Source organism: Neopsephotus bourkii, unplaced genomic scaffold, assembly GCF_033783945.1.
Source record: "Neopsephotus bourkii isolate Nb327-2 ecotype Australia unplaced genomic scaffold, CSIRO-AGI_Nbou_v1 NB_1052, whole genome shotgun sequence".
Taxonomy (NCBI): domain Eukaryota; kingdom Metazoa; phylum Chordata; class Aves; order Psittaciformes; family Psittacidae; genus Neopsephotus; species Neopsephotus bourkii.
The window spans coordinates 774835-795053 of record NW_026901541.1 but is presented as its reverse complement, the minus strand read 5'-3'; the positions used below and the strand labels follow the sequence as shown (position 1 = coordinate 795053).

Genomic DNA, 20219 nt, shown 5'->3' with positions numbered 1-20219 from the left:
CCGGTTTTTGTTCTGCTTTGCTTTGTTTTATTTTGATTTTTTGTTTACTTTTACTTTTATTTTATTATTTTAGTTTAGTTTAGTTATTTTTCTTTTTTCTTAATTGCAGAGTCAAGTAACAAATCCTTTAGGGCAGTCCCCAGATGCAGGGCACATGCAGATGCTATATGAAGAAGCACATACACTTCTCCTGCTGAAGACACGTGCTGAGGATACCACACTGCATGGCTTTATCCCCAGACAGTCCTTTCATGCACTCTCCGCTTCCTTGTGCATGCTGGGGTGCAGGCAGGCAGTGGTTATCTCAGCAGTGTGGCTCACAAATGCCTAACTGTTGGGGGTTTATTTGCCAGCGCATCCTCTGCATCTTGCTTTCTTGCCTGCATCTCAGAGTATATTATAACAACAGATACTCCCGGTTATCAACTAGTTCCTCTGGGGAGAACAGCATTGCAGAGGATTTGCATGCCCAAGGGCAGAGTTCACACAGCAAGCCACTGATAGAGGAGGGATTTAAATGTCTGTCTTGCAGTTCCATGGTTTCTTCACACCATCTTCTCTGATCTCTTTTTGTTAAAAGACTTTAAAGAAAAGAAATAACAATTCCTGCACAATCGAGAAGAGTTTGTGTCATGAAGTTGTGTATATTTTATCAGCACAGGGCTGAAAAAGGAGTCCAAGGTCACAAGTGATGTGGAAAAGCACCAGGTCAACCAGTCAATTTGGACATAACCCAAACGCACTGAGCCAGAAGCCTGCTGAGAATGAGCATGTGGGATGGAGAGGAGATACAAGGATGACTTGCAGGGACAGAGAAGGAGTGGGGCATTAGAGGGCTGCAAGAGCACAGTAGAGCAGAAGCAGCAGATGATTCAACTCCAAATCATTCAGGAGCGAACACCCTGTCTGCTCACACTTTTTGTGTTAAACCCCACCCTGGACAGTTGTCAGCTGCCAAGAAGAGTCAGGACATGTTGATTTTCTTGTGTAAAAGCTGCTTTGTTTCTTGTCAACTTTGCCACTTCTTTGGCAGTGGAGAAGTGCTTGTGCGAGCTGTGAACTTTTAGGAGCAGCACCAAACTGGAGGTCTATGTACACCCCTGTGTGTGGAGCGTACCCCCTCCAGATAATGTGTTTCCAAAAAGAAGCAAGATACTTCTAGGAAAGGGGCTTTAGCAACCTTTGGCATTACCCTCACCAAGCATGTCCTCATGGACAGACAGTGACCATAGCTTTGGTGCCAAAGTCCCTCGCCCCAGGCCAAGCGATGCAGCAGCAGCATCACCTTGCTGAACATCAGCCTTGTCTAGAGCAGACCTTCCAGGTCCACATTCAAAGTGTTTCTCTTGAGCATCATCACTGGCCCCACATGGTGTAGCCATGACCATAAGGCATAATTATTCTTTTCAGTATGTTTCACTTGGGTTTTAGTTCAAAAGTCTGAAGTAATCTGAGGGCTGGGTTGTTTTTCTTCTTGCAGCCCACTGGAGTTAATAGCATGAAACAAAAGGGGACGTGACATTTGAGGCATCAGAGCCTGCTGGGATAGCACTGCATGTCTGCATACAGCAAAGGAAACCAAAACTGGTTCAGCCTTGTTTATGCTGCATTTTGGGAGTATCTGGTGAGCAAGTGGCCGAAAGAACAGCTGGGTTTTCAGGAAGAGTTATTTCACTCCAGGAAAGAGCCTAGAAGACCTCAACACTTCTGTACTCGGACTGATGCTGGAAAAAAGACTTTAGGGCATAGCTCCCTGGCACTGTGGGCAGGCAGTCTGCCCACACTGACCAGTGTTCTGCTGGTGGCACTTGTTGCATGAATTCAAGGGACCCAAAAAATGCTTTACCAGGAATTGCTGAAAACCTTCCTTGGCCTCCTATCATATGCATACTGTGCTCTTTATGCCTGCAATCGTTTCTCTAGCCAAGCCTTTTGTTGACTAACCTGCCTTTTTAATGCCACATAATGGACAGTTCTGGAGGCTTTTTGCATGGTCAAGATGATTTTTAATGGTGGACTGAATGTGTATGTGAGGGCAGTACCATCTTAGCTGTTGCTTTAAAGCAGTTATTATTGCTGGTGTGTAATGTATTGGAGCAAATAGTGATAGGTGTAGGATATATAGATTATCTGTGAGTGAATAAATCAGGGAAACAGCTTCTAAATTTTTACTCTTCTAATTTTGTAATTATAGAAACTATAGAAATTGTAAAAAGTAGAGTACATTTCATTACCTGAAAATACCTTCTGTTGTAGCAGGGGAGGAAACCACTAAGAAATGCGAGAGGAATATATTAGTATGATCTGCTCATGCAATGTTGTGTTGTTAAATTATTTCCTCCAAAGCTTCTTACAGAGTGAGGAATATACACTTGGCTTTATGATTTAGGAAAATCACTACAGGAAAGACGCCCTGTTCCTCTCATCTTCAAAGAGCTGGATTTGGATACTACTTGTAAGGGAAACAAATTCAGGTGAGTGTCCTCCTCAGTCTAATTGCCACAAAACAGTCAGGGTGTAGCCTGCATGGTGGGTGGTTCCTCAGAGGATGTGGTGGTGACAAGGGTGACCACAATAGTGTGAGGTTCACCTTGTAGGAGCAGCTCCCAGGACTGGTCACACAGAGGAGTTCCTGCATTAAACCTGAGCTGTGTTTACGTTTGCCATGAATGCCTCTCCTTTTCATAGAGGGCTACAGGGAGGACATGGTTTTGTTTCCTTGTTTTATGGTTGTAGTCACCACACTGAATGCCAGCAGAGCACATTCAGAGGTGCTGAAGTTGGGAGCTGACAGCACAGCTCAGGACTTGGAGCAAGCATTTCACACTTGGAAAGCTGTTAGGGTGGGATCCAGCTTTCTCCCCAGGGATGTCAGGTATCATTTCAGACACTGCAGGGTGCCTGCTTGGCCTAAAGCTCTTGCTATGGAGGAGCACGGGCCTGGATGCCTATCTTAAGCCTGTCAGCCTCATGCAGGCATCTGAGGTCAGAGAATCACAGAATGGTTTGGGTTGGAAGGGACCTTAAAGATCATACATTTCCACCCCCCCTGCCACAGGCAGCAATGCCTAACATTAGACCAGGTTGCCCAAAACTCCATCTAACCTGACTTTGAAAGCTTCCAGGGATGCGACAGCCACAGCTTCTTACAATGAAATTCTTCACTGTAAGACTGGTGAGGCCCTGGCACAGGTTGCCCACAGAAGCTGTGGCTGCCCCATCCCCAGCAGTGTTCAAGGCCAGGTTGGATGGGGCTTTGAGCAACCTGGTCTAGTGGAAGGTGTCCCTGCCCATGGCAGGGGGGGTGGAACTGGATGGTCTTAAGGTCCTTTCCAATCCTAACTATTCTATGATTCTATATGAAAACTTACTACATCAGCTTGTCAGACAACTCTACACTTTCTCGCTTGCAGCCACTCTATTTGCCGGTATTTATATGGATTGCCTAAACAGTGGCACTAGTTTTCTTCTGAGCATCCTTTTCTGTATGCAGGCAGAAGAGAAGTATGCTTTTGCCACACAAAAATCAGGCCTTTTGCATCCAGCCTCAGGCTTCCTGTTATAAGCAAATGGTAAGAGAGAGGGAGGCTTTGCCAGAGGGCAAGAACATTCAATTTGTAGGCAGGATTGCCTCTTCTGGAGCCTTTCCAGCCTGGCTGCCTATAGAGATGCCTAAGGTGACCCACTCCATGAAGTTGGGGCACACAGCAAGGTGCTGTGCATGCCAATTCCTGCCCCCAGAGCGTCAGATCCTTCTTGTTCTGTCATTCACATGAGCTTCTCTTTTAAGCACATACGCACCACAGGAACCCCATGCTGCCTGTCAGCTTCTGTGCCTTTATTTTTATCTGAGGGTGGTTGTTTTCTAAAACATCATGTTCCTCTTTTCTTCCTTTCATGCTAGAAATGATGTAGGTTTTTTTACCATCATGTGGTTGAGAAGCACATCTCGATCTTTGCACCATTGCAGCGCTTTAACATATCATTTAGGCCCATCTCTTGGAATGAATTGATTTCTCTTGCCAGCAGAGATGGAGCATGCTGCCTGAAATGTGAGATGATTTGTAAATGACCAGTTCTGCAGTAATCAAATAACATTCCCCACTGCTACATGTGCACATTAATATGAATCCTTTACTGCTTAGAGAAACTTCAGGGGGAAAATGTCCTCTTCTGACTTACAAGAAGTATTAGCCAGTCCTGTTTTAATCTGTGCAGAGAGGCTTTTAGAATCATAGAATAGTTAGGGTGGGAAAGGACCTGAGGATGATGTCATTCCAACCCCTCCACCATGGGCAGGGACACCTCACACTAAACCACGTCACCCAAGGCTCTGTCCAACCTGGTCTTGAGCACCGCCAGGGATGGAGAATTCACAACTTCCTTGGGAAACCCATTCCAGTGCCTCACCACTTCTTCATTGTATGTAACCTGACCTTCCCCTGTTTAAGTTTTAACCCATTACCCCTTGTCCTATCACTACAGTCCCTAATGAAGAGTCCCTCCCCGGTATCCCTATAGGCCCCCTTCAGATACTGGAAGGCTGCAATGAGGTCTCCACGCAGCCTTCTCTTCTCCAGGCTGAACAGCCCCAACTTTCTCAGCCTGTCTTCATACAGGAGATGCTCCAGTCCGCTGATCACCCTCGTGGCCCTCCTCTGGACCTGTTCCAACAGTTCCATGTCCTTTTTATGTTGAGGACACCAGAACTGCACACAATACTCCAAGTGAGGTCTCAGGAGAGCAGAGTAGAGGGGCAGGATCACTTCCTTCGACCTGCTGGTCACACTCCTTTTGTTGCAGCCCAGGATAGTTGGCTTTCTGGGCTGCGAGCACAGACTGAAGCCAGCTCATGTTCATTTTCTCATCAATCAAAACCCCCAAGTCCTTCTCCTCAGGGCTGCTCTGAATCTCTTCTCTGCCCAGCCTGTAGCTGTGTCTGGAATTGCTCCAACACAGGTGTAGGACCTTGCACTTGGCATGGTTAAACTTCATGAGGCTGGCATCAGCCCACCTCACAAGCGTGTCAAGGTCCCTCTGGATGGCATTCCTTCCCTCCAGCGTATCAACCGAACCACACAGCTTGGTGTCATCGGCAAACTTGCTGAGGGCGCACTCAATCCCACTGTCCATGTCAGCGACGAAGATGTTAAACAAGACTGGTCCCAACACCGATCCCTGAGGGACACCACTCGTTACTGGTCTCCAGACGGACATTGAGCCATTGACCACAACTCTTTGTGTGCAGCCATCCAGCCAGTTCTTTATCCACCGAGTGGTCCATCCATCAAATTGATGTCTCTCCAATTTAGAGACAAGGATGTCGTGCGGGACAGTGTCGAACTCTTTACACAAATCCAGGTAGATGACATCAGCTGCTCTGCCCCTGTCCATCAGCTCTGTAGCCCCATCATAGAAGGCCACCAAATTGGTCAGGCAGGATTTCCCCTTAGTGAAGCCATGCTGGCTGTCACCAAGCACCTTGTTGATTTTCATGCACCTTAGCATGCCTTCCAGGAGAATGTGCTCCAAGATTTTGCCAGGCACAGAGGTGAGACTGACTGGTCTGTAATTCCCCGGGTCATCCATTTTCCCCTTCTTGATAATGGGGGTTATATTTCCCTTTATCCAGTCGCTGGGAACTTCACCTGACTGCCATGGTTTTTCAAATATGATGGACAGTGGCTTAGCAACTTCATTTGCCAGCTCCTCCAGGACCTGCAGATGGATTTCATCAGGTCCCATGGACCTGTGCATGTTCAGGTTCTTGAGATGGTCTCGAACCAGTTCCTCTCCTACAGTGGGCCCAAGGTCTTCATTCTCACAGTCCCTGCATCTGCCTTCCAAGACTTGGGTGGTATGGTCAGAGCATTTGCCAGTGAAGACTGAGGCAAAGAAGTCATTAAGAACCTCAGCCTTCTCCAAATCCAGGATAGCCAGTTCTGATAGCTTCTGGAGGGCTCACTTTGTCCCTAGTCTGTCTTTTATTCACAACATACCTATAGAATCCTTTCCTTTTATCTTTCACATCCCTAGCCAAGTTTAATTCTAACTGGGCCTTAGCTTTCCTAACCTGGTCCCTAGCTTCCTGGACAACATCCCCGTATTCTTCCCAGGCCGCCTGTTCACACTTCCACCTTTTATAAGCCTCTTTCCCTCTAAGTTTCCTCAGCAACTCCTTATCCATCCAAGGAGGTCTCCTGGCCTTCCTGCTACACTTCCTTCTAGTTGGGATGCAACACTCTTGAGCTTGTAGCAATCCTCCTGAGCTTGTATTTTATCTTTTCCCATTGATTCTGCTGGTCTTCCTTAAGAAACCCTTGGATCCAGATTAAAAGCCAGGCAGAGAAGTTCCTTGTGAGCTCACAAAAGCTTGTGTGAGAGTCAGTTCCAGTGGGACTGACCAGATGGCCTTAATTTTCGTAACTAAAGCAGGAAACCACAAGCATTTAAATTGTCATTTAACTATGGATTTGCCCTGGGTGGAAGGTAGAGTGGTCTAAACCTCCCTAGCGAGGATCTGACTTCTATGAAGGCAGTGCCCTGCCTGCTCTGTCCAGCCTTTGAAGGTCAGGGAGAAGACAGAGAAGACAGGCTGCAATCCAGGCTGACTGCAAACAAACCCTGCTTCAGCAGCAGAAACAGCTCTCTGCTTACAATTATTCAGCCAGAAACATTTTCCAGTCTTTCACAGTGAATGCTGTTCACATGAAAGGTTTAGCTGAGAGCTCGTGGGTATGGTGAAAACCCAATGGAAAGCACAAGGTGTAGAACTGTGAGGGGATATCATACTGCAAAGAGCTAGGGATTCCTTTTCAAGTGGAAACCAAGCACAGTATAATTATTCTCTTATTTGCCTCTCATCTCCATCTACATCAGATGTTCACTCTAAAAGATGTTTCACTGCTCCTTGGTGGAAAGGACTTTCCTTTTTTTAACCTGGCATTTGGGACTTTTATGTCCTTTCTTGTTTGTTTCCTCTCCCTTTGCTTTAATTTTAGCCATAACGCAGATGATCCTCTCCGATACACGGCGAGCCTTCAGCCTTCAGCGAATGCAGCAGATACATTCTTCTTCAGGAGTAATTATCAGAGGAACTGCTTTCAAATCCAAGTTTTCTGTGCAATATAATTATTCCTACTTATATAAAGGACTCTGGCAGCTCTACACAGCAGCCTCTCTCTATACAAAGTGAGGGTTGTTTCCTCCTGACACGGCTCTCTTTCTGCTTTCCTCAGAAAATGTCTCCGTTAGAATCAAACATTAGTCCATCAAGTGCCTAAAATCAATGATCATTTTATATTCAACTAAATCCTTACTTTTAAAAAAATATCACAATGAAATGTAACTGCCCTATTTTACTTCCCCTTATTGTTACTATTATTACCTCAGGAATACTGCAGAGATACAGCTGCCTCTCCTTTAATTTTCGGCTGCTTTCTGAAACATAGCTGGATGTGGCTTCATGCTCCAGGAATCCATACACTTGAGCCAATTTGCAACAAAACTGATCAAGAAAATGGCCCTGATAAGATGTGGTATTTGTAGAGCTTGGATTTAGTTCAGTCCGTGATGGAAACATCCAGAAATGTGTGGTATAGCATCATGGTGTCAAAAGGTTAACAGGGCTAATGCACATTGAACCAGCTGGAGTTTGTGGTGGGGCTCCTCAGCAGCAAGACCTGCAGCAGCTGGGCTTTGCTGGGGTTAGAAACTTATTACTAGAGCTAAAAGGAGTAAATTTGGGCTGGGTTACTTGGAACAAGGTATTAGGATAAGCTACTGCGTGGATTTATGGAGACTGCCATGTGCTAGTGCTCTGCAGGAGCTGTGGCCAGCTGCTCTGCAGTGAAACGTACCCTGGCTGTTGGAAATGGAAGCAAACATCTCACATCTTTTTAAAGGTAATGATTTTTTTTCAGGATCCCATGGTGTCTGTCTGTGGCAATCAGCACATGCATAACCAGGTCGGCTGTGAACGAACCATAGAAGGTCTCCTCAGGTGTATGAGTGAGCAAGAGCAGCTCTGTCCACCAGCCAGGTTTACAGATTTACTACAGGAACAAACATCCTACAGCATCCTAGCGGAGCTGGAGGCAAGAGGAAGGCCCAAATGAGAGGACTCTGGCACAAACCAGGGGTGTCAGCAGTAGCAAGACCCATCTGAGAAGCTAGTTAAGTATGAAGAAGAAAAGTCTGTGGCCTCTGCAGTAAGTCCTGTTGGCTTCTCCTAGTTGGGATTTCTTCTGCCAAACCTCTGGTGGATTCCAGCCCTGGCTGCCCTGGAGCCATCCCCTTCTGCCATGTTTCCTTTTTGCAAAACACGGCAGAATTGGATAGAGCACGTGCAAAGACAAATGTAGAAATGCCTATATCCGTCACACTTGGAAAACACACTTGTGAGGGACCCAGGGGAGCAGATGGGTTTTACAGGTCCAGCCAGATCTGAGGGAGACTCCTCAGCTTCAGCCTCATGAGGAGCCTGAGGCTATTTCTAAATCACCTGGGAACTTGATTAGCTGCCATGGGGCACCTACACACCTTGGAGGTGGCTGAGGTAAGACTAAGCTTGCCTGCAATATGCCTGCCTGTTTCTGCCCTGAGCTTCCCTTTGCTATTGATGGCACCTGCTCACATCTTCAGCTGGTCACCCAGCTCCAACCAAGCCACCCAGCAAAAGCTCCTCAGCCCTTCCTGGCATCCCTACACATGCCTTCTCCACACAGAATAAGACACAGGGCTCGGACTGATGCAGCTTTTCCATGTTAGGAAAAGCCCTATACCCTCTTAGAGCATTTTGCAGTCGTCCAGGGGTTAATTTTGCATTTGTTCTGATGAAAATAGCTGGAGGTTTATGATGACAACAGCCTGCAGCTATGTCTGCTGGTACAGCAAACCTGCTGCACCTGCTGCAGGGAACTGCTCTGTGCTGCACCGCTGGGGGCATCCCTGGCACCTCACACACCACTGCCTTTGTCTTCTGGATAAAGCTCAGATTGGCACCTTTTCCCAGTCCTCAGGTCCCCAGGTTTTTCATCACTGCCTCCTTTATCTCAGGGGAAAAACTATTTAAAAATCCCATTCTTCAGGCATTTACATTCGGAACAATTTAGCTTCCCACTTTTGTCCCTGTGTGTCCATCTATCCACACATTGCAGATGGGCACAACTGCACAGGTAGAGCCTGTGGGGGCCTATCATTTAATTTGTTTTGCCCTCACATGGATGAAGCACCTGTGTGAGCACAAAGGGAGTGCTGCAGCACTGCAAGAGCAGCAGCTTCTCCCTTCAGTTTTAGCCTCTGGAGGACATGAATGCTGTTTGTGTTCTTGCCCTGCCAAGGGTTCCCCAGGAGGAGGGTTTGCCCCTCACTTAGTACTGGAAAGCTCTGCCACTGCCTCTTTTGACTAAAAGTGCATTTCAAGCATGGCAGTGAGGAGACCGCTTCCCTCTTCATGAGTTCCCCCATCTGCAAGATGAGAATGGCAGCACTCAGGGGTCGGGGAAGGGAGAAGTGCAGAGCTGCTGAAGGCTCCCATCTCCGCTCTGCTGCTTCACATGATGCTGTTTAAATCAAGGAGCAACATGTGAGCATGGAGCCAGGACTAGACCAAAAGCATTATTTACTTTATCCTTGGCAGGTTGAAAGCTCTGGTGTTTACACAGTGGTCCGCAAATCCCAGAGAGGTCATCTCCTCTGGTCACATAAACCAACACAGCTTTAAGGTATTACAGTTTATGCCATCTTATAGCAGCTGACTCTGGCTGAAGGTTTTCAAGGCCATAGAAAATACTGTTCTTGCTCTTTAATTTCCTTTATATGTTGTTAAATAGATGTTTCTTTCTCTATTAAGTGGCTTTGTGTGACAGGGTATCAGCACCAGAGACAATCCATTTCTTAGGCACTAGCTAAAATACCAAAATAAATGAAATGAAAGAGTGCAAAGAGAGTTGCAAATAGCCTGTTTAACCAAAATATGCAGCTTTGTTTTTGATTTGTAAATAGGGTTTGTGTGTGTGTGTCTGTGTTAACTATATTATCCTTTTTTTCTGGACAGCTACTTGACTTAGAATATGAAAAAATATTATTTCTTGCCCAAAGAGGCAAGAATTAACCACTCACTAAAAAGTTCTTGATCATGACTGCGTTTAAATAAAACTCAGGGGGGTTTGAGCCTATTTACATACACAGACACTTAGACAACATATGCAAATTGAATTACCACTTTTTAAAATACACCACCTTTTTTTTTCTAGCACACTTTTAATAATTTCAACCATTCAATAATCCTTTGTTTGTAAGAGTATTTTATGAAAAGCTAGTCCTTAACTAGATAGGTGGTGGCTGATTTGTAAGGTTAAGAGCACTTGTCAGGACCACACTGACCAGGAACTTTTGTTGCTTTTATATTCCTCTGTGCAAAGAAAGATACAATGTTATCTGACAGAAACATATTTACTCTATGTATTTCCTCCATGTGGTTACATATGTAACCACAGCTAATGTACACACACACCTCCAAAAGAAGTATAGGCCTGTGGGGAGCAGGGACACACATTTATTCCCTCCCTTCCCAGACACACACAACAGGCTGCATTGCCATGGTCCAGAAAACATGCAGTTAGCCCAATACAGACTGCCATTCTGTGCAGCGGGATCAGGTCCATATGAAAGTTCCTGAATCATTCTGGAAAATCTAATAGTATAGATTTGGTGTGTTCTGAACTGCTCCCCAATTATCTTGCAACAATCTACCTACAGTTGTGTCAGCCACCACTGATATCCCAAGAGGGTACACAAAGAGAGACTGGAGCTAACTCTTTGTATTATTTTCCTCAAGCAAATGAGCTATGGCTCTTCTTCAAAGTAGCATATACATGTTTTGTGCTTGTTGGATAAGCTTCCCACATAACACAGCTCTGAAAGTTTGCTTGAAAGCAGCAGTCACAGGTTGCATTCATGTACAGCACTGAAGACCTAAATAAGAAGTATGAGAGTGCCATACACCTCACTAACTCAGTTCCTTTTTGAGTTTCCCTTGCATGAATCTTTTTTCCAGGCTCAGATTGATTAATCAGCTATTTTTTATTTATCCATAGTCACTGTTGCCAAAACTTCTGATTTTATCACAAATTTATGATATTGGGTCTTTTCAAAGCACCAGCTACTGGGATCAAGAACATGAGACTTTTTTGGCTTCTGTTAAAAAACACCTAAACAAAACAAAACACATGTTTAATGTATGAAGAAGCAGTGAAATGAAGCAATAATATCTAAAGACCAAAAGGCAAACCCAATGATCAGTGTGGGGATGCAAACCCTCTTGATTTTCAAGTTTTTAATGTTTATCTTTGAAGGCCAGTGGTTAGCAACTCCTATGTTGATAAAGATCATACATAAAACTCATGATTCTGAAGCTTTTAGTTAAAACTTCCTGTTCTGCTAATTAGAGGTTGGGCTTAAGAAGCTCCCAGAAGTGGCAACTCCAGAAGAAGACCTTCAGGTAGAAACAAAGAAGTGACTCTACAGGTGAGACCTGCCTCCCCACACCCATATCCCCAAATTACCTCCTATCTAAATCTGTTCACTGAGGGAGGGAGCACGGGCCCGTGCTTGAGCTGGGTACACTTGTCCAGCTACTTGTGTATGGAGATGGGCCAGCACTGACTGATAAATTGGCTGCTGAGATTTTTGGGGCATCTCACATCCCTCAAGCAACGGCCAGCCCCACTGAAACTCTCTCTCTGTAGTCTGCCCTTAAAACCTGCCTCTTCAGGGATTTTTCAGGGGTCTTTCGCTGTTTGGTCTGGAGACTCTGCAGAGCAACCAGCTCCACAGCCTAGAGCTGATCAAAACCCAAACACCCAGAGCAAATGTGTCCATTTGGAAAGGCATCAAAAAGATGCATCCTCAGTTTTAGGACACGTACTGAATTGAACTGATCTAAGTTACGATTTGATTACACGAGATGAAGATTAAATGCTGTCCCTTTCAAGAAAATGCATATAGAAGAAATGTGAAAACAGTATTAGAAATCTTATTTTAATTTACAGTGTAACTCACAGCAATTAAGGCATCTTACAATTTAATTTGGTTCTGAATATATTGCTCAAAATAACAATGTAAAAAGAAAATATTATTGTAACTGTAATATTAAAGTTTTATTGACACCTACAAAATACAAGTCCCTGATGATTATACTCTGGTTATTAAAAAGGAGTTAAACTTGCTTTAAGTTTGACTCAGGGAAAAAAAAAAAAAAGAAGTGGCTATGTGACTTGTGAGAGATACTGCAAGACTTTTGTACCTTAATAAAACCAGACTATCATTATCTTCATTTTCTACTAAGTCTTGCAACTGAATTGATTTATTTTTGCACATCATGAGGAGAAAGAAAGAGTCAAATGGAATAATAAATTGGCTGGGTTTAGTTTATTTTGCTATGTTTCCTTTTTATCCTGAAACTAACTTTCCCTCTTTCGAACCTACATCTGAATGACAGCTATTTAACTTTATTGGCATATGAGTATTTCTCACAAAATTTAGACATGCAATGGAAGCTTTGCATGAAAATTAATAACACCAAGGTTTCCTCTTTGCTTTTATGGGAAGCAAAAAAATAATTTCTTGTGAAGTGCCATAACCCATCAGCAGAAGTCCACCAAAACTACGCTAAAATCTATTAAAAAAAAAATATCAGGTCACAAACTAAACTGTAATATTTTCACTTAGATTTCTTTGTGCTTTGGGGAATGGTTTGGTCAAATTTTCACTCATCATAAAAAGAGGGGCCAGGAGCAATTACTCTTTTTAAATTTAACCACCATCTTCAATTAAACACGATGACCTTATTATGTGACAGGGATGGCTATCTGATTGCATAAAGTAGTTAGAAAACATCAGCCCTAGCCCTCAACAAGTGATCCCCTTCCTTTGAATCGTTAATTCCCAATGTCTGGAAAGAACATCCATGAGATGATAACAGCAGAAAGCTGTCCTGATTTGCAGAGCTATCAAACTGGCCATGCTCTGAAATAAACCCATGGGACTGAAGCCTTAATGCTCCTTTCTGGTTAGAAAATTAAATTATGACTGAGAGAAGACTGCAGTATGCCTTGTCCTACTGCCTCCATCTCTTTCAAACTGTAAAAAACAAAAAAAGGCAGACCGTGGAGACTGGAGTACACAATTGAGAGTGGCAGGTATGGCAATTTAATGAGTATCTATTGGTGGAGCCACAGTAATTGTGTTCACACTTGTTGCCCTCTCTAGTTGTAGGGTAAAACACATTAATTGAATCTCGTTCTGCTGGAATTTAATCTAGTTTGTTTTCCTTCACAGCACAAAACAGTCTCTTGGGAAGAAACAGGTGGGGGTTTAAACTGTTTTAAGCTGAGGGTGGTGTTAACTCTGTTCCTCTTCCATGGCTGAGTGGCAGGTAGCAATTATAAATCAATTTGCATTTCTAGTCTGGATTCACTTTCTAAAAATTCAGGGAGCTGAAATGGCCCAGCACAGAGGTCATGGGGAGAAAGGCGGTGTAGCTCTGGGCAGAGTAGGGAAGCTAACACAGCAAGCAGGGTCTGCTTACACCCCTATGCAGTCACAGGAAGTGCAAGAGACCATTTTGGCTCTCTAACTCTAAACATGCTTAAATGAATGCTATAAGCAATTTAACCTGAAGAGAAAAAATCTGCCCATACGTTTCTGATCAGCTGTTTTAAGATCTCTCAGCTCAGCATGCTTGACTGCTGGAAATCCAAGCGCTAAAGTCTCAATTTTGCCAAGAATTTCCTACCACTTACCACACCAACTTTGTGAATTTCTTCCCAAAACCAGGTACCAGAACTAAAGCATGGCAATGCTGATCACTGGCTCACTTGCTACACTCAGCGGATCAGCTGAGATCCAGCCCCATGCACTCAACTGTGCTAAGCATACCTCCTATACCTTGCTGCCACTGGTCAGGCTCTTGGACTACCAAAGCTGCTACCTAACCACTACCAAACAGGATAGAGGAGGTCCAACCTCCTTCCCCTTTGCAAGTGCACTCAGGCGGTTCTTGCACTCTTCTAGAAAGCTGCTGTCTTAATGAACAAAGATGTCAAACCCCTACAAATTTGCAGTCAGTAAAATAAAAAAAGGACAATATTTCCAATGGGATGAAAGGGAAATTAACAGTGTAATCATCTGAAAATGCCAAGGATAGCTTAAGAGAAGTCAGCCACTTTTCACTCCAGTTAGTTGTATCCTGAATTTGATAACACCCTTATGGACAGTTCTAATAGCATAATTAATATAGCAAGTAATATTTAAGACTAAACATAATCTCAATCCTTAACACTTCCTACACTTCCTAAAATACTGTAATGACACATGCTTAGGAGCAATCCATGTGCTGAAAGAATGGCACTAAAAGCCCAAATGTAAAAATATGACAGTAAGCAAGGACATGAAATCACTGATGTTCTACTAACATGCACTTAAAAAAATCTCTTGACCAGGTAAATCAAATATACACTAGAACAGTTTGCAGAGTAGACCGATTCTACTTCACACGTTCCTTTGTGCTTCAGCATCAGGATACCATCTTCAGCTCTCAGGGGGAGTGGGCTATGGGTTTATGGATTTCCCATTTTTCATATTACTCCAGTTTACAGCTTGCCACTGGTACTGTTACTACTGAAGAATTAGAAAACCCTGGCTTTGGAATTAAAACAGATACCAGAGACCTTGTTTCTCTTTCATGCCCTAATGTGTAGTCAGATGCAACAGCAGCTAGCAAAAAAAAAAAAAAAATATGAAACAGTATGGTGGTTTCTGCATATGATAAAAAAAAATAAATCTATATTTATTGAGAAACTTCATCATAAAAGAGCGTGGTTAGCCACAGGCTACTGAAATTTGAAATAGAGTAATTTGATATAAGACATAAAAAAGACTTGAGAAGTGAGCTACTAAACCAAAGTTTCTGAATCCTAGGCAGCCGGCAAAACCCAGCTGTACAACACAGAGGGACTGGATGCCTCCTGAGTCTCCTTTCAGAAGCTGAAGAGGAAAATTGTGATGGGAAAGCATGCTGTAGGCTGAGATAGTTGCCTGGTAAGCCTTGCCCAGCTTGATCTTTTGTGGCAGGAAGTTTCTCTTCCATGAGATTTCCTTCGTTCTCTCTTCCCCCCCCTCCCCTTTGGTAAAGGACAGCAAAAATATAAGCAGCATGCATAAAAGAAAGACTGGCAGCACCTAAACAGCTCTATGTTTTCCATCTCATTATAAATAACTCCACATAACTGATACTGTATTTGATTTTAGGGCTGAACGTACAGGCACTTATTAGCTAAATTTTCAATGTTGCTGTTCTCCCCAGGTGAATCAAAATCAACCAAGGGTGAAGGCTAGAAAAACGGAGCAATGGGAAGGTGTTCAGCCTCACAACAAACTATCTGAGATCCTTGGGAATAGTCATCCATTCAAGGCATCCATTACCTCCCCTCAGTTGCCCATTCTGCCTTTTCCATCCTCCATGCTCCTTCCATACTGTCCCTCTATATTTTGGGTTTCTACATGTTTCTTTAGTCCGTGCACGCATCACTCCACTATCCTTATTAAGAGAAAAACCACGTTGCTGCGCAGCAAACTCAGTAATCTATGAGAATGAACACATGGTGTAAATCTTTCTAGTGTGAACACTTCTGTTTTCACTTCCTGAACTGTTGCCTTCTCACTCTAATCATCATCCTCATCGCAAATAAGCAGCTCTCTTTCTGAGGAGTATTGAACATCAGGAGATTGTTCCAGTCTCAGGAAGAGTAATAAAGGAGGCCCAAATCTCCTCACTTCAACACAGATCACAAATCTATCTTGTATAGATCATCTTCCTGTTCTGAAGCACAATACAATTTGAAGCCTGTTACACATGTTTATCATTCACTGGTTTTAATCGACGGCAAAGCCCTCAGCCCTCTGAGATAGCTCTTAGTTTTCTATCTAGATTATAATCAGTTTAAATCCATGCTCTTCTATCAACATTGTTCATTATCTTAAATGCTTATTCACTTAAGCTTAACTCTACCCTGCCTTACTCGTTACTCCCAACCCTCCTCTGCCTTTGCTTTTCCTAGGTTAATCAGACAAATATTTCTAATGTATTCTTGTAGATAAGCTTTGCCCTTTTTTCAGTAACCATCCTGGGTGTATTTCTGTACAAGTTCCTCTTTCCTGGACATGGTTTATCAGAACTGGACACAGTATATTCTCACTAGTCACCCAGAAGATTGACTGTGTGCACAACACAGTCACATTTGTTTTCTCCCCAACTGCATTGAACTAGCAGCTTCCTTTCAGCATTGACTAATGAAGCCAAGTATTTTCCCATTACTTGCTGAAGGGGTCCTGGATTTATGCTACAAATACTTATTAATTCACACATGCAGTATCTTGCATTTTGTGCTATTACACGTTCTTGTAGGCTAATTTCTATTACTTGAAGGTGCCAAGTCACCTACAGAAATGAGATTATTCATTGAAATCATTGCTCACTTCTGGCTAGATTAACCAGGCCCTGCAACATTTACAAATGGATTCTCACAGTCCTGTAAAAAAAAAAAAAAAAGTAATTTAAAAAATCCATGTTTGCCTTTGGTATTCAATATATTTACAGATATGTGTTGCGTTCTCATTTTGCTTCAGTGGTTTTTGGACTACACAGGCACTATAAGAGGCCAGTGTATAACAGTCTTCCTTGTAGACAGACCAGTGCTGTGGGCACTAAAAACACGCAGAGGAAAAACCAAACAGGATGCCCAAGCAAAACACTAGAAAGCTTAAAACACTGCACATGGCAAGCATTCCACCGAAGACTCAGAGAGAGAGCAAATGTGCTCCAAAAACCCAGAAATATGTTTGCCACCCAAAAGCTCCGAGTGAGCTCTGAAAACCTGAAAACAAGTCAACAAGGAAGCAGACCAGAACTGGGCCTTCCTGGAAAGCATGCTGACACCTTAGGCCTTACTTAAAATGAAGACATGACAACACAAAGGCAAGAACAGCAGAATAGGAATAAGCAGCCCCAGGAGTGAGCTCCTTTCCTGACAGCTTTCAGAGAGTAACTGGTCAGCAAACAAATGGCTCTGACTGAAACTTAAGCCTCTAATAGAAAGAAAATCTTTTCTCCTTACATCAGATCATTTTAACCAGTGATGTCTGAGAAATTTAAAAAATGAAAAATCAAAAAAAGGATTATGGAGGAGCATACAAATGTGCATCTTTCCAGAGCACTACCGGTTCCCACGAGAAAATGTTACTGTCATCTCATCAATCATCTTCATTTTTGTTACTGTTTAAATAGAGTATTTTTCCCAAACTGTACCACCATTTTCTTGGCCCTTTATCAGAGAGGGATGAGGGGGTAGCACTCATTAGTAACAAGAACCTAGCTACATCCCAAGCAAGCCCGGACCAGCACGACGATAGCAGTGCACTCAAAGGACACACTCACAGGATCGGTGCGTTGGATTTTATGAATCCCTATTACTTTTGTACAAGACAGTGGGAGTAACATGGTGTTAGCCTCGGGGCCTCCGGGGACACCTCCAGCCGCCGGAGAAATGCCACGTTTAAACCAGCAAGCACTTACCACGACAAAGCACCCTCCCCCAGAGCACCGGGGAGCCTGCACGGGATTTCAACTTGGGCGGCTAGGAAAAGCCTCTCCCCCCCTCCCGCACTCCTGCCACCTACCGAGACAGGGGGCAGCGCCGCCGCATCACCCTACCGCCCTGCAACCCCCCTTCGACGGTGCGACACCAGCTTCCATTCGGGCCACATGCCGCTCCCAAGCCCCAGCACCGAGCCGGCCGCAGCTGCCCCTGCACAGAGTCCCGGCACCACGGGCCCCTGACAGACACTTCCGGCCTCGGGGCCGCTGACAACCTACGCAACCCCGCTCTTCCCCAGCCAGCGTTTTCATTGGTTCATCCCGCCAGCCGCGTGACCACTGCGCAGCCGCTGATTGGCCCTGCGGGAAGCGCGTGTGGCGCAGCTGGCCCGAGGAGCAGGCTGCGGGGCGGGGGCGGGCCGTTGTCTCCACGGCAACAGCGCCGGGCGAGAGGCGGGGCCGCCGCCGCCAAACGAGTCAGCTGCGCCCGTCGTAGTCACGTGAGACGGCTTCCGCCCGCCGGTTCGCCGGCTCCTTCCATCCTCCCCCCTCCCGGCGGGGGAGGTGCCACGTGACGAGACACCGCCCTCCCGCCTCCCTGCTCTTTCTTCCTCCGCGGGGCCCCTCCACGCGCCGGCCGGTTGGTTGTTGCTGTGGCGACAGGGGCAGGAGGGGGCGTGGTCCGCGCCCCACCTCAGCCGCGCCGCAGCCCGTGAGCGCGGCCCCGCCGCGGGCAGCACCGCCCAGCAGCCGCCGCGGCCGGCAGCATCCGCCGGGCGGGAGCGGAGCGGGGGTTGGCGGCAGCGGCGGCGGGCAGGGTGGGGCGGCCCATGGCGGGGGGGTGAGGAGGGGCCGTCAGCAGGTGCGGGTCGGACGGACGGGGACTCCGTCCGCGCTGGCGGCGGTGGCGGCGGGAGGATGCGCGAGTACAAGGTGGTGGTGCTGGGCTCGGGTGGGGTGGGGAAGTCGGCGCTCACGGTGCAGTTTGTGACCGGTACCTTCATCGAGAAGTACGACCCCACCATCGAGGACTTCTACCGCAAGGAGATCGAGGTGGACGCCTCCCCCTCCGTCCTGGAGATCCTGGACACAGCCGGCACCGAGCAGTTCGCCTCCATGCGGGACCTCTACATCAAGAACGGGCAGGGCTTCATCCTCGTCTACAGCTTGGTCAACCAGCAGAGCTTCCAGGATATCCGACCCATGCGCGACCAGATCATCCGCGTCAAGAGGTGACTTGCCTGCCGGCCTCTCGCTCCTCCGCCGGCCGCGCCCGACGCCCACCTGCGGCCCGGCCCAGCCCGGCCCAGTGGGGCCTGCGGGCCGCCTGTCCCCCTCTCCGTTCCCTTCTCTCCCGCGCCGGGCAGCCCCGCAGGGCCCGGATCTCCGGCCCGGGGGCTGCCCACGCCCTGCCCGCCGCCCGCTCAGGTGCCTGCCCCGCGGTTTCCTTCCCTCACCTCCCTCCTTCCCTGGAGCTGCCCCTGGGTGGTGGGACCCCCTCCGGTGCTTCTCTTCCAGCGCCGGGCTTCCTCGGGCTACGTCCTGCAGGGGTAGCGGAGCGGGGGCAGGGGGCTCTGGCGGTTTTCGCTGCTCACCCTCCTTCCACCCGTTCTCCCATCCCCCGTTCGCGTTTACTGCGCGGTAAGTTTGGGGTGCTCCTCCGAGAAATATGGCAGACAGGCTGAGCACAGGCAGGCAGGCGGCAGTTTGTGCCATGGCTGTAACCCGCGGCGGAAAAGCACTTCCCCCAGTATTACATCGGGTCTGCCCTCGACTGTACTTTCTTAATGGACGTGCCGTAGCTGATTTGCAAGGGAAGCACCTGGGTGTTTTCGTGCGGCACATGTCTCTAACGGCAGGTAGAGATTTACCTTTTCAGATCCCTTCATAGGTACCTCTGTGAACTTCCCACTCCTTTTAAAAGTGCAGAACGCAAGAGTCTGGCTAAAGACATGATGGCTGTGAGCGTTAGGCCTTATATATATGCTAGTGTTTCTCTTAATTTCCTATGGTCGTGCTGCCAGCCACTCTGTCATGAGTGAATCCACAATGGTGAAACACCGGTGTATACTGTCAGTTTGTTTTTATAACCACTATGTTGTTTAGATATGCGTGAATCAGTTAGATGTCAGCAGCTGAAATGCAGCCAGTCATGCTAAAATAAGGGTAGACGTACTATTTGAAATCATAGCAACCGTTTGAACCATAGCCTGGATGAGAAAATGCCGCTGGCCACATCATCGCAGACAGAGATCTGTTATTGCCTGTGGAGAGAGGTTGTAATTATGTCGCAGAACTGGTTGCAGCTTTGGCTTGGACATCTGTAAGGGGAACCCTTGTAAATAACTAAGTTGGACCACAGCTGTTGGATTTGCATCTTAATGTAGAGTGGAGCATAAAACGTGATAATGGCTAATCATATGGTTGGCATGGTCTGTTTGCAGAAACTACCATTCCAGACCCAAGGCCTGGGGAAGATGTATTTTGAAACTGGGGAGGAGGGCAAGTTGGAGAAAGGGGAGGGAGGAGACAAAGCGATGATATTTTTAGATACTTGCAACTC

The 20219-nt window shown here is 46.0% G+C and overlaps 1 protein-coding gene across 1 annotated transcript in view; it reads left to right on the top strand.

The window, feature by feature from the left end:
* The first annotated feature begins 18284 nt into the window (after positions 1-18284).
* RAP2A (RAP2A, member of RAS oncogene family) overlaps positions 18285-20219 on the top strand; it is a 32495-nt gene continuing 30560 nt past the window's right edge. The window contains exon 1 of the mRNA XM_061361111.1: positions 18285-18888. Within this exon, the coding sequence (XP_061217095.1) occupies positions 18575-18888 (314 nt within the window). The 5' untranslated portion in view covers positions 18285-18574. The remainder of the gene's footprint in view (positions 18889-20219) is intronic.